Consider the following 15,000-nt stretch of genomic DNA (forward strand, 5'->3'; position numbering starts at 1 on the left):
ATGTATGTATCTGTGTATGTATATGCCTATCTATCTATCTATTTATTTATCTGTCTATACGCACACACGCGAACACAGAAACACACAGACACAGCAGTTGATCTCTATAGTTCAAGCACGGCATCCGAACAGGTGTGCCCCCCCCCCCCCCCCTACTCAGTGTCTTACTGGTCGATGCGATTCCCCCGAACCGCCTTGTGTTCCAGACTGATAGACTAAAAATACCCGACGCCGAATTTTCACCCGTGTTTAACTATTAAGTTTACACGACGCGGCATTCCTTCAAACCAACGCAATTATGAAGAAGAAAAATTATTACGGTATACGTGTCTATTTTTTTCTCGTTGTAGGAGTGTTATTGAATATGTGTTGGAGAATGTTTGTTTCTTCGTACGTGTTAGATGCGTGGAGATCTGTATCCCGTAAGATTGTGTTTGTAGTATGAGAAAAAAAATAGAAAAAAAGGGGAGGAAAAAATCATAAGTTGTCAACCGCAGGGTTACTCCAGGTAGGAATCTTGGGCGTACCTCAGTGTGGATCTGGTGAAGGTGGGGAGAGGGTGAGTTTGCGCTCGTCCGTGTCGATACGCGACTGGGAACGACTTACGAACTTGGAATTAAGTTTGGAAGTTCGGTTCTGGAAATAGTGTGGATATAAACACGTGCGTTTGCCGAGTGGAGTGTGCGGTGAGTCGCTGCGATGGATTTCTAACTCGAGGAAAATAAATTTGAATGTGAATAAGTTATCGACGATCGCGCGGCCGTCTGTGTCTGTGTGTGATAATCTGTAAATCTGTTATCAGTGCTAACGACGATAAAGCTAAAAGAAAAAAAAGAAATACACAAAATCCAGCTGAGAAAATGGATGAAAAGATAAGATAAAGAAACGAGAAAAGAAAGATTCAAAATAAGTTTAAGAACAGTGGTGCGGTGACTCTAGTGCGGCGGAGTGCTTTAGGCGAAGTGGTGCCCCTTGAGAGAGACCAGCGTTACGTGTGAAAAAGACGTGTGTGCACCCAACAGAGATGATGCTAATGTCCCACAAGAGAGGATTTTATTTTTCTTATTATTTTTCTCTCTTTTTGTTTATCATTTTTCATCCTCCGTCTCAGCTGCTCGTGTGTACAGTGCTTGAGATGAACAGAGAGAGATGAATTGGTGTTGATGGTTGGGCAGAAATGAGTTAGCGGTGTTTGGAGTGACTTTTTTTTTGTGATTTGGTTTTCGTTTGGTGGAATTTTTATTCTTCGGTGGTGAAAAAATTGATAGTGATTCGTTTGTTATTATTTGTATGATACGCTCGCCTGATGGAAGCTATTCTTAAAAGTTGATATATGTTTACGAAAGGGAAGAAAAGTCACCCGCCGCGTTTAATTCTCCGACAAGACGAAAGGCATCAAGAAGGTGCCGTCAGGTGCCAAGCTCTGACGTTTGCTGACGAGAGCGACACGACTGTGACAAGTGACACGACAGCCTGACACCTGACACCCAATATGGGGAGACGAAATCCGCAAATAGGCAGAACGGATATAGGCCTACCCAGCCAACCCTGCCACGCCGGAATAGCGTCGCCCGAGGAGAATGGAATGTGTAAAATCGCTTCAGTTTCCGAGAATTCAAAATCGGGGAATTGATCTACCTCCATTTCCCTCCCCCTCACAACCCCCCCCCCCAAAAAAAAAAATATAAAAAATTAAATGAAAAAGAAAATAAATAAAGAAAAAATATATGCATATAGTAATACGATAATGTATATGGTTTAAAAATATATTAATATGTATTAATTCTAAAAAATATATATATTAGGGCGAGTTAAAGATTTCAGGGTCATTCTATAAATACCAAGCGATAGGTACACATTTCCACATACCTCTCTTCATTTTCATCCTCGTGTCCTTACCCCTTCCCCTTCATCCTATACCCCCCCCCCTTTCCTCCGCCATACCATATGTCCCATCCTCTTTATACCTCTTTTCCCTCCTCTATGTCTCCTTCGTAGCTTGCTTCCTCTCTCCCATTTTCCGTCTCTCACTCTGTTCCACCTCATTCGCCTTCCTCGCTATTCGCGTTCTCCTCGTCCTCCTTCCTCCTTTTCCTCCTATTCCTTCTCCTCCTTCATCAAGTTCTCCTCCTCCTCCTCCTCCTCTTTCTTCTCCTCCTCCACCACATTCTCCTCTTCCTTCCCCTCCTCCTCCTCCCCCTCCTCCACCACATTCTCCTCCTCCTCCTTCTCCATCTCCTCTTCCACCACCTCCTCCTCTTCCTCCTCCTCCTCCTCCTCCTCCTCCTCCTCCTCCTCCTCCTCCTCCTCCTCCTCCTCCTCCTCCTCCTCCTCCTCTTCCACCTCCTCCTCTTCCTCCTCCTCCTACTCTTCCTCCTCCTCCTCCTCCTCCTCCTCCTCCTCTTCCTCTTCCTCTTCCTCCTCCTCCTCCTCCTCCTCCTCCTCCTCCTCCTCCTGCTCCTCCATCTTTTCTTCTTCCTCCTCCTCCTGCTCCTTCTCCTCCTCCTGCTCCTCCATCTCGTCCAGTCTCCTAAAGATGTTTTGGTATAATGCGTAATTTAGAGCTCCCAGGGCCCACTTTATGCTCCCAAATTATACGGGCGTGAGGGCCCTGCTGCTCTCGCATGCTTGTAGGGCGCTGCCGGCCTGGGCGTTGGGCGTGGGGGAGAGGGAGAGGGGGAGGGTGAGGGAGAGGGAAAGGATGAGGGAGAGGGAGAAGGAGAGGGAGAGGGAGAAAAGGAGAGAGAGATGGGGAAGAGGGCGAGGGTGAGGGAGAGGGTGAGGGTAAGGGATGGGGAGAGAGAAGGGTAAAGAGAAGGAAAAAAGTGAGGGAGGAACGGAAAGAGAGAGAGAGAGAGAGAGAGAGAGAGAGAGGAGAGAGAGAGAGAGAGAGAGAGAGAGAGAGAGAGAGAGAGAGAGAGAGAGAGAGAGAGAGAGACAGGAGGAGAATCGAGAGAGACCCGACTGGAGATTGCAATGCTCTTCGTCCTGTTTGCTGCCACTGGAGGAGCTGCGATCGCCCTTGCAACCAACGGCTATGTTTGCAACCGCTTTGCAATCTCGGCAAGGGGCGTGTGGCTCATCTTTAGGAGTTCAGCTGGATCATATTTTTTGTGTGGGGGGGGGGGGGTAGGGGGGGCCACGGGTGTGTTGCATTTTGTATTTCTTTGTTTTTATTATTATTTTTTTTTTTTTTCTTATTATTCTTATTTTAAATATTATTACAGATTGTGCTACTTTTGTTGGTTTATCACTATTATGATGATGATAATACCAATAACGATAACAGTAATAATGATAATGACGATAACAACAATGATGATGACGATAACAGTGACAGTGGTTATATCAATAGCAATGATAATGACGATAACAACAACAAGGATAATGATAACAATAACAAGGATAATAATGATAACAATAACATCTACAACAAATCAACAGTAATGAAAATGAAGATTGTAATAATAGTAATGGAAATGGTATTAGTAGTAATAACAATTGCCATGATAATTACGATAATGATAATGATAAAGATAATAATAATTGGCATTGTCATATCATAATAATTTATTTTATTATTTATTACTACCACTTTACTACTACCATTACTACCACTTCTACTTATAATCCTGCTACCATTACTACTGCTACTACTTTTTTACTTAAGATACTATGGCTAAAACTACTACAGTCTTTATCATAAAAACAAACAAACAAATAAACAAAGACATTAATATTTTCTTTAATTATCAGCATGCTTATCGTTCGCATCATTTACTGTTGTTTTAAAAATATATATTGTCGATTAATATTATTGCTATTGTCTTTGATATTTATTTTCTCTGTCACTGGTGTTTGATAGTCACTGTTTTTATTAATGTTGGCGTAATGATGATAATGGTGATTACGGCAATGGTGGTGATGGTGATGATAATGATAGTAATGATGATGATGATAATAATTATTAATGATAATGATAATGACATTGGTAATAATAATGAGAATGATAGTTGAGATGTTTAAGAAGGTGAAAATACCAATGATAATGATCTTAATTATAAAGATGATTGAAATTATGATATTGATAGCAACGGTTATACTAATATGGTAGTGATGATTACTGCCCGTGCATTTTTTATTATTATTGACTTTATTGTTATATTTGTGCTTTTATCAAACTTCATTTCTACCAGGCGTAGTTTTTCATATTTAGGCTATTACTGTTGTTATTGTAATTATCATTGTTATTATGGTTATTGTTATCAGTTAATGTTATTATAATTATTATTATCATCATCATCATCATTATCATTATCATTATCATCACCATCATCATCACTATCATCATCATCATCATCATCATCATCATCATCATCATCATCATCATCATCATCATCATCATCATCATCACCACCACCAACACCACCACCGCCATCATCATCATCACCATCATCATCAGTATTGATTTTATAAGAATATCAAACTACCACACAGATTCCTCATGCTAATTTCTACTACCAGTCCAGCAGTTAAATCAAGCTTCGGTCTCGGGAGTCGGCCTGTTCACTGCACGCCATCTCACGACCCGTTCGGAGATAGGCCTAAGCTTTCCGATATTTGACACACACGCACGAAGAGTTTATGTGGAAGATTTTTTTTTTCTCTCTCTCATTATTTGCTCTTCTTTTGTTTCTGTTTTTTGTTTTTTTTTGTTTTCTTCTTCTTTCTTTGTTTCTTTGTGGTTTTGGTAAATGGCTCAGGGTTGTAAAACTTTTTGAGGATTGAAATTATGTTTTTTTTTTGTTTTCTGTTTGTTTTTGTTTTAATTTCGAGAGGTCTTTATTGTCTTTGTTGTTGAATGTAGACTGTTGTTTGCCAAGCGGTTTCGATTTTTTGTTGGAAATAATTTTCTTCATATTTGGATAGATCTTATACAAAAAAAGAAAAAAAAGTCACCATGATTATAACTAAAATTATTAGGGAAGAATTTATAATTGGAGAGAGAAGCTGTACATAGAAGTTTTTTAGAATGACTGTGATTAAATACAAAAGAATATTCACTCCAGCGTTTTTTTTTTTTCTTTTCTTTTCTTTTCTTTTCTTTTCCTTTCCTTTATTTTCTTTTTTAATGAAAGACACCGTGATTAAGCACACAAAACACCGCCGAGTTATCCGAAGTTATATAATTTCCATAGTGCGTATTGACCGAGATGACTTTCCAATCTCGCCGCAACAGGTATAAAGTTGTTCTCCGCGTGCTTACCGGCCTATCGTGTTCTCCAATCGCGAGGTGTTGGGCCAGGCGGCAGGTGAATAAATAGGTTTGATCAGGCTGCGTCCGCCGAGCACCTAGAGCCAGCGATAATCACCTGGAGAGGAACCTGATTAATCAAAAACAATTTTTTTTTTTTCAACACCGGGGGGGACGGACGGTGGACGGAAGGGCAGGGCTAGCGACTGGCGCTACTTTACCGTCCGCCATGACTCGTCTTATTGCGCCGCGACGTGTCATCCGCGTTTGTTTATATTGTTTGGTCTTATCTTAATTAACATTCTGGTCGGTGGGTGCTTCGTGGCGTTCCGTGGAGGGCCTGGGAGAGAAAGAGAGGGAGGGTTGGGGTGGGGAAGGAGAGGGAGAAGGAAGGAAAAAGGGAGGAGAGAGAAATGGAGGAAAGGATGGGAAAGGAAGGAGAGAGGGTAGAAGAAAGGAGGAAGAGAAGGATAGAGGGAGAGGTAGGGAGGAAGGGAAGGATGGAGGGAGAAGGGAGAAAGAAGGAAGGTGGGAGAGGGTGAGAAATTAAAGGAAGAAGGAGAGAGGGAAATAGAGACAGACAGGCCAGAAAATGATGGAAGGAGAGAGAGAGAGAGAGAGAGAGAGAGAGAGAGAGAGAGAGAGAGAGAGAGAGAGAGAGAGAGAGAGAGAGAGAGAGAGAGAGAGAGTGGATCAGCGGCTTCGCTTAGCTTTTGTGTTGAAACGTGAGGAGGTGAATGCTGCTTAGGGAGCTGTGTGTTTCATTGTTAAGATGTTGCTGATTCGTTTCTTTTCTCCCTCTGTGTCTGTCTGTCGATCTCTCTCTCTTTTGTTTGCCTGTCGGTCTCTTAATGTCTGTCTGTTTTAATCTCGTTCTCTCTCCTGTCTTTTCTATGATCCTCTTCTCTCTCTCTCTCTCTCTCTCTCTCTCTCTCTCTCTCTCTCTCTCTCTCTCTCTCTCTCTCTCTCTCTCTCTCTCTCTCTCTCTCTCTCTCTCTCTCTCTCTCTCTCTCTCTCTCTCTCTCTCTCTCTCTCTCTCTCTCTCTCTCTCTCTCTCTCTCTCCCTCTCCCTCTCCTTCTCTTTCCCCTTCTCTCCCCCTCTCCCTCTTCCTGTCCCTCTCCCTCTATACCTCTCCCCCTCTCACTCCCTTAACCTCTCCCTCTCTTTCTCCATCATCCTCTCCCTCCCTCTTACTCTCTCTCTTCCTCTCTTCCTCTCTCTTTCTCTCATATCTTCCTTTATCTCTCTCTCTCTTTCTCTCCTCATGGGGTGCCAAGTTTGCAGTCCCAAGTACTCGGCTGCTGATGAAATCTCCGACGCCTTCCTTTTGTTTACGTGGTTTTGTGTGCCCTTGTCTCCTCTTGTTGCTTTCGTCACTTTCTCTGCCTTTAAGGTTTGGTGTTTCGAGGCTGGAAATGCTATTGTTTTCGTGTTTTCTTTTCTCCTTTTTTTGCTATTCTTTCTTCTCGTTTTTTTTTTTTTTTAAGTTCTTCTGAATTGAGAGTCTTGGTGTGTTGTTGTGGGCTTTACGTGTTTGTTAAGGTAGAGGAGGACTGACCATTTGTTGAACCCCAATAAGGTTCAAGTCGTTTACCTAGCATAAGTTTTTTTTTTCGTGAGAGTTTTCGAGGACGTTATAACAAGCTCTGGCAGTGCAAACTTTGTAACGTAAATTAAGGGGTTTAAAGAAAAAGGAATAGAGAAACGTAATCCCCTCGTAAAAAATATAACCATAATTATTTAAACAAAAAATCTTAACATTCATAATCACCTCTATTAAATCTTCAAAAAAAACAAAAAAACTCAATAAATGTATAAAAAGCCACACATATATGCTACGATAACTTTTGCTCTCTCTCTCTCTCTCTCTCTCTCACACACACACACACACACACACACACACACACACACACACACACACACACACACACACACACACACACACACACACACGCACTCACACACACACACACACAAACGGACCTACTCCCGGGCTGGCCACAGGGTCGAGTGTGAATGGCAAGACATGCTTTGCAAGCCCCGCCGACAGCGCCCATTGTTGTTGTGCAGCGAGCCTCTTACGCCGGCCAAACACACCTCCACCGCCGCCTCCACTCCGTCTCGGGAACTTGAGTCGCTCCATCCACTCTCCTTGGGTGGGAGAAGCAGGTGGAGGTGGAGAATGGGGTGGGAGAAGGCTGGGAAGGAGGTGGGAGGGGAGAAAGAGGAGGAGGAAGGAGGTGGGGAGGGAGAAAGAGGAGGTGGAAGGAAGTGGAGGAGGTGGGGAGGGAAAAAGACGTGGAAGGAGGTGGGGGAGGAAGGGGAAAAGATGGGGAGAGCGAACGAAGGAAAAGGAGGAGGTGGGTAGAAGGGAGGAGGAGTTGCGGAGGGAAAAGGAGGAGGGGAAGGTGAGGAAGGAAAAGGACTAGAAGAAGAAGGTGGGGGGGGGGGGGGGGGGGGGGGCGGAGAGGAAAGACGGCGGACGGGAAAATGGAGTGTGAAGGGAGAGAGATAAGGAGAGGTAAGAGAGGAAGGGAGAGTCAGAGGGCGATGAGAGAGACGGAAGAGAGTGAGAAGGAGCAGGCGAGAGAAGAGAGGCAAAGTAGAAGAAGAGAGAATAAAGAAGTGGATAAGGAGGGACGACAGAGAAAAAGGGAGAAAGGAAAGGGAGAGCGAAAGAGGGATTAGGAAAGACAGGTGAAAGGGGAACCACATATAGGGATAATAACATGTAAAACAGTATGACTCTGCACTTATAACATAAAGGGAATAGCATTTTCTTGTTAATTTTCGTGCCTATATACACACCAGTACCAGAAATAATACTAATAATAAAATAGAATAAATATTTATAGAATTAATTACCAAACAAGTGTTTATATATACAGACAACAAAAGAATTTAAGTATTCGGTTACTCTGATACACTTGTAAACTTATTTACATACACACACAAAGGGGAGCTAGACAGGTGAGCACGCAAAAGCTCGAAGGGTTGCTCAGGCAGGTCTTAAGATGGTCAACATACTCACTCTTATATCAAGGTGATTATTTGGTGCCGCTATATTTGCAGGTTTGTGCGTTTGTGAACATGTGAAACTACACAAGAAAATGTATTTGGGTGTATAGATGTTTTTTTTTTTTTCCCTTTCTGTCTGTCTGTCTCTAGATTATGTATTTATATTTATCAATTTATCTATCTCTCTGCCAGTCTGTCTCTCTCTCTCTCTCTCTCTCTCTCTCTCTCTCTCTCTCTCTCTCTCTCTCTCTCTCTCTCTCTCTCTCTCTCTCTCTCGCTATCTCTGTATCTCTCTCTCGCTCTCTCTCTCTCTCTCTCAATCTCTCTCTCCTTCTCCCTCTCCCTCCCTCTCTCCCTCTCCTTTCCTCTCTCCCTCTCGGTATCTCTGTATCTCTCTCTCTCACACATAAAAAAGAAGGAAAATACCCCCCCCCCCCCCCGTCTTGCAAGGAGCGAAAACCATGTTGAAAGAGCCCCAGCACAATGCAAGGAAGAAAATAACCCGTGCTTGCATTCTATTGCAAATATGGGTAAGCATGGGAAAGCACAATGACAGAATGAGCTTAAATCAGGGTGAGATTCTGGCCTTGCTGTGTATTGTGGGGCGTCTTGGGGTCGCTTGTTTGCAAGTCGGAAATAGAGTGGCTTCGAATTATGGATTTTTTTTCTTTGTGTCTTTTTTTTTCTGAAATCGGTGTTATCGGTTGGTGTTCAGCATTGTTTGTGTTAGTTGAAGTGGTTATGTTTGTTTGTTGTGATTATATTTGTTTTTCTATAATATCCATCGCTGTGTCAGTCTTTTTGATGCCATTATTTTTTATCAATATTGTTCATATTATTATCATCAACGTAACTGTCACCATCGTCACCAGCTGTTTAGATATTTTTCGATTCATCACAACAAAACTTTTTATCTTTATGCGAGCAGTAGCTTCCATACTGAGTATATAAATAAAATAAAAAAACATAAATTATTAACTTAATCTCGGTAATTTTTCACATAACGAATCGAAAACATTATATATATAAGCGACACGGGAAATATTCGTAAATGGCATACGTAAGATAAACCAGTGACGTGGTATGCAAACGCAATAAGCAAAATACAGAAAACAGACAAACCCCAAATAAACCATAGACACGGTAACCTCGAGACCGATAACCCCCCCCCCCCCCCCCCCCCCCCCCCCCCCCCCAATCAAAGGTTATCAGAGGAGCCGAGAGGGGCATCCATTAGGGCCAAGGCGGAAAGGCCAGTGTCAGTGCCCCGGCCGTAAACAGACGCCCTATTTCAGGGTTGCACAATCGAGGGTCCTTCTCTGCGTCTCGCCCTCCGCCGTAAACACCTCGGATGCCTTATTTCAGGGTTTCGCAACGGCCGCTCTTCCCTCCCAAGGGCGCCGGAAATAGCGTCTGGCCGGGAGACGCTCGTGAGCTCCTTCATCTTCTTCTTCTTCTCCTCTGCCTTCTCCTCCTTCTTCTTCTTCTTTTTTTCCTCTTCTTTCCCCTCCTCCTTCTTCTTTTTCTTATTCTTCTCTTCCTCCTCCTCCTTTTTCACCATCTTTTCTTCTTCTTTTGTATCCTCCTTCTTCTCCTTCTCTTTATTCTATTCGTTTTCTGCTCTATTTTTTGTTACTATTCTTATCTCCATTTTCCTTACTTTTTGATTCATCTTCTCTTTTATTCTTCCTTTGCACATCACCATCATCATCTTTACCTCTTGTTTTCTTATTCTTATTTTTATTTAACTATTACTACTACTACTACTACTTAATCTTATATTTATTCCTCCTTCTCCTCCTTCCTCCTCCTCCTCTTCCTCCTCCTCCTCCTCCTCCTCCTCCTCCTCCTCCTCCTCCTCCTCCTCCTCCTCCTCCTCTTCCTCCTCCTGTGGCAACGTCCCTCGGGCTCCAGTTAAAGGATATGAGAGCTCGCCATATGGCAAAGTAGCAATAGCCAGAGGGTAGAGGTAGAGAAGAAGGAATACATTTGACGAGAGACAGACAGACAGACAGATAGACAGAGACAGAGAAAGAGTGTGTGTCTGTGTGTGTGTGTGTAAGAGAGAGAGAGAGAGAGAGAGAGAGAGAGAGAGAGAGAGAGAGAGAGAGAGAGAGAGAGAGAGAGAGAGAGAAAGAGTGAGAAAGAGTGAGAGAGAGAGAGAGAGGGGTAGAAAAAGAAAGTAAGAAAGAGAGAGAGAGAGAAAGAGAGAGAGAGAGAGAGAGAGAGAGAGAGAGAGAGAGAGAGAGAGATAATAATGATAAGTGAATGAGTAAATTTTCCCCAAGCTGGAAATGAGACCAGACGAGAAACCTTGACTCAGACATTACTCTTAGTCAGAACGAAATTGAATATGATTTTTTTCTCTTTTTTTTTTTTCCTTTTAAGTGTAACAGGAACTCCTTCTCTCACTTTCTCTCTCTGTCCTTGTTCGTGTGTGTGTGTGTGTGTGCGCGCGTCTGTTTGTTAGTTTGTCTAGTCTCCCTTTTCCTCTCTCTCTCTTTCGCTCTCTCTCTCTCTCTCTCTCTCTCTCTCTCTCTCTCTCTCTCTCTCTCTCTCTCTCTCTCTCTCTCTCTCTCTCTCTCTCTCTCGCTTTCTCTCTTTTTCCTCTCTCCGTCAATCATGCTCTCACTCTGTCTTAATTTTCTTATTTTTGTCAAAATTATTATAATTATTTTTTATGCAAGGCCATTGATTAGCTCCTGGAGGATACTTCATTTGCATAACACCAAAAGGAGTAAAAAAAATCGTGTTCGGAATAACTGAAAGGCTGTAAATGGTTGCCGGGTGGCTTGGAGCGCGAGGGAGTCGGACATTCGAGCTCAGTGACTCAGCGAGTCTCTCTCTCTCTCTCTCTCTCTCTCTCTCTCTCTCTCTCTCTCTCTCTCTCTCTCTCTCTCTCTCTCTCTCTCTCTCTCTCTCTCTCTCTCTTTCTCTCTCTCTTTCTCTCTCTCTTTCTCTTTATCTTTATCTGTCTCAGTCTCAGTCGACCCTTCAGAGGTCGATTATAATAATTATAATAATAATTAGTATTACTATTATTAATGTTGTTAGTATATTATTCGATTTATTTCCGGACATATCTTTCTTTCTTTTTTGTTATCACTGTTATACTAGGCACTCCCTTTCGCCAGGGACTTCGCTAAGAGGCATTGCGGTCTCGCGGGGCGTCCGGGAACCTTGGACTTTGGGTGTGAACTTCGGACACGAGTCAGCAGCCAAGCGGTTGATTTAACGCTTCCGTAGGCGCAGCGACGGTTCTGATAATCATTATTGTATTTTTTTAAAAATATTATTGGATTTTCATAAAGATTGTTTGGGGGGGGGGGTAGAGGTAGATAGATGGATAGATAGATCGTGAGCATAGGTCTGGTTTAGTTCTTTTTATGAATGGGATTTTTTTTTTTTTTGTATGTGTGTGTGTGTGAGTGTGTGTGTGTGTGTGTGTGTGTGTGTGAGTGTGTGTGTGTGAGTGTGTGTGTGTGAGTGTGTGTGTGTTTGTGTGTGTGTGTGTGTGTGTGTGTGTGTGTGTGTGTGTGTGTGTGTGTGTGTGTGTGTGTGCATTTGTGTGTGTGTGTGTGTGTGTGTGTGTGTGTGTGTGTGTGTGGGCTGGTGTTGTGGGAAGAACGTGTTTTTTTTTTTGTGTGTGTGTGTCGGAGAAAGGTGAATGGCGGCGGTCGCCTTCCGAGCAGGTGCGCAGGCGAGGGGCGGCGGAGCAGGAACCCTTCCGTGTCGACTGGAAAGACGCGACGAACTGCCTCGACTGCCTTGGCCTCAGCGCTTCCGTCGAGGAGTAGCTTTTAAGAGACTTAGAATTGATTCCACTTCCTCCTCGTCTTCTTTCACTTCCTCCTCTGCCTCTTCTTCTTTTCTTCTGTACTTCTTTTAATTCCTCCTCCTCCTCCTCCTCCTCCTCCTCCCCACACACACATACACACGACCTTCTCGTCCCGCCGCCGCCGCGTGTGTCGAACATGCAAAAAGCCCCTTCATTAATAGAAGATGAATTAAAGCTGCATTTCTTTTTTTTTTATCAATTTGGCCCGATCGCCGGCCATTAATCACTGTCAGGGGAATCGCCTCTCGGGTTGTGTGCGGGGCTGTTTTACTACAGTTCGTGTATATCGGCGGGGGCTAATTTATCCGCCAGAGTGTCGAGTGTAAACAGATCATTCGTCAAGTAATCTGATAGAGTGTCTCCTTTTTGTGGCCTGTGGGACAGCTAGGGATAAGACAATTCTGTGGGAGAGAGTGTATTTCTGTGTTTATATATGTACATGTGTATATATGTGTGTGTGTGTGTGTGTGTGTGTGTGTGTCTACATGCGTGTGTGTGTCTACGTGCGTGTGTGTGTGTGTGTGTGTGTGTGTGTGTGTGTGTGTGTGTGTGTGTGTGTGTGTGTGTGTGTGTGTGTGTGTGTGTGTGTGTGTGTGTGTAGATGTACGTATACGTGTAGTGCAGGTGTATGTAGGTGTGTGCCTGTGGCGACGTTCGCACGGTCACACATGCCTCAAAAACAAACACCTTACTCCCACACTCGACCCGCGCGGATCCCAAAGACGGGCAAGCACTCACAAGACTCCACCAGCACGCTTAACGTCAAAAGGAGGAGAGAGAGAGACGTCAAAGCGCCGTTGCTCGCGTGCCATTGTTGTGCCATTACTGTCACACAAACGACGCAGTCCATCGCCGGGAGACAGACGCCCTGAGGAGGACCTCTGACCGGGGAGGTCTTGTGGGAATCAGGGTGGAATGGAGGTGGAGGGAGAGGGGGGGGTGGGGATGGAGGTGGAGGGAAAGGAAGAGGTGGGGGTGGAGGAGAGGTGGAGGGAGAGGAGAGGCAGAAATAGTGGAGAAAGTGGATGGGAGTGGGAGTGCAGGTTAAAGGGAATGAAGAAGGGATGAGAAATAGTGGAAGAGGAGGGAAGCATTGGGTATTGGGGGGGGGGAGGAGGAATAGATAATTGTGATGATGATGGAGAAAGAAAGAGGTGAAAGAAGAAAAGGAGATGAGGAAAAAGAAATAGAGAGCGAGAGGGAATCGAGAAAAAAAAAAAAAATTAAAAAACTTAATGGAAAAGAAAAAACAAAAAAACATAAACGAGACGACGTGACGCGTGTCCCACCTCCCCCTCCCCTCCCCTCCCCTCTCCCCCTCCCCCACCCCTTAAAAAAAAAAAACAACAGTTAAAAAGTAGAAGAAGAAAAAAAAAAAGTGAAAATAAAAATTGTCACTCTTGTGGGCTGTTGGGTGTGTGATCTGAAGAGTTAACAGGCGAGGCTTGGTGAGAGTCTCGCTTCGCTGACATTATGGGACAGTCTGACGCGAGAACCAAAGGACATGCTGGGCCGGGCGCGGGGGCTGTCGGTCGCCCAGTTTATTGTTATGGTTTTCCTGTTCTTGTTCGGTGGGTGTTGGTTGTTATTCTTTTTTTTTATTTGTTAGTTTTTTTTTTTTTTTTTTTTTTTTTTTTTTTTGCGGTGGGGGGGATTGGTTGCTTGTCGGGTTTTTAAGTATTTTTCGTTTTATTATGTATCGATTTTTTTCGTGTTTCTTTTTATATATATATTTTTTTTTTTGTATTTTTTTTTTTTTTTTTTTTTGTCTTTGTGTCTTTTTCTTTTTTTTGGCCCGTGATCGTAATCTCGTATTATTTTTTTCGTTCTTCTTAATCTCTCAGAAGTAATTAATTAATTACTTAATTACTCTTAATCTTATTGTGCTGTGATTATTTTCAGGAAAAAGAGAGAGAGAGAAAGGAAAAAAAAAAAAAGTGAAAGTGTTCGACATGTGATTCACGGATGGAAATTGTGTTACAATTCATCTACCTCAGAATTTCATGTATTATTACCAAAGAGATTTTGTTTATTTTGATATTATTGTGTATTTCATTCTGGAAAATATTCCCGTCTCTGAAAAAGGAAAAGTAAAAGTGCGTGGAAGAAATTTAAATCGGTCTTTTGTGTATGTTTAGAAGGCTTGCTTTTTCTTTAAAGAGAGAAAATCGGGAAAGAAAAACAAAAGCGTTTGAGTTTTCTTTCTAAGAATAAAAGAAAAAGAAAAGAAAGGAAAAGAAGAAGAATTTAAACAATTGATTCTTGGTTATTAACGATGGAAACCACTCAGGATGACGCGACTAGGATCCAGAAAAGGCCAATTAATGACGTCATCGCCGCGACGACCACCGAGTGATGACGACGACCACCGCCGAGACGATAAGATAAGATAAGGCGTTAAGTAGGATGCTCCCGTATCTCGCCGAGGGATGCTGAGGGTGACTGGCAAAGCACTCGAAGCAACACGGTGCCTTGTTATCGAGAGAGAGAGATAAAAAAATCTCTCCTTTTTTCTTTTTTTTACACATCTATTTTAATTGGACGTCCGAAGAAGTGACGTAAGCTCTGACGTCACCATGTCGCTCAACCTGACGTCACCGAACAACACGGGCGCCGTCAGACCCGACGCGTCCAACCTGCTGATGTGCAAACAGTGGTGGCGCGTGTGCTGGGTGTACGGGGATCAGTACAAGCAGTACAGGCACTTGTACTCGAAGAAGAGCAAGATTAACACCCTCAGGAGCAAGGACACGAACAAGGACACGAACAAAGACACGAACAAGGACGCCAATCGGGAAAATGAAAAGAACGACCATATATGCGAAGGGTGAGTTTCTTTTGTTTTTTTGTTTTTTGTTTTAGGGGCGTTTTCATTTTTTTTTTTTTTTT

The 15,000-nt window shown here is 43.2% G+C and overlaps 1 protein-coding gene across 4 annotated transcripts in view; it reads left to right on the forward strand.

The window, feature by feature from the left end:
• The window catches only part of LOC125047509 (protein prickle-like), a 384,484-nt gene that overhangs the window by 254,630 nt on the left and 114,854 nt on the right, over window positions 1-15,000 (forward strand). Inside the window, exons 1-2 of one of the 4 annotated variants that reach the window (XM_047645750.1) lie at window positions 182-686; window positions 14,014-14,938. The exons of the other annotated variants lie outside the window; for them this stretch is intronic. Of the exons in view, the coding sequence (XP_047501706.1) occupies window positions 14,688-14,938 (251 nt within the window). The 5' untranslated portion in view covers window positions 182-686; window positions 14,014-14,687. Of the gene's footprint in view, window positions 1-181; window positions 687-14,013; window positions 14,939-15,000 lie in introns of those variants that run through there. 4 annotated transcript variants of the gene reach the window in all.

The sequence above is a fragment of the Penaeus chinensis genome, chromosome 41, assembly GCF_019202785.1.
Source record: "Penaeus chinensis breed Huanghai No. 1 chromosome 41, ASM1920278v2, whole genome shotgun sequence".
In the NCBI taxonomy this organism is placed as follows: domain Eukaryota; kingdom Metazoa; phylum Arthropoda; class Malacostraca; order Decapoda; family Penaeidae; genus Penaeus; species Penaeus chinensis.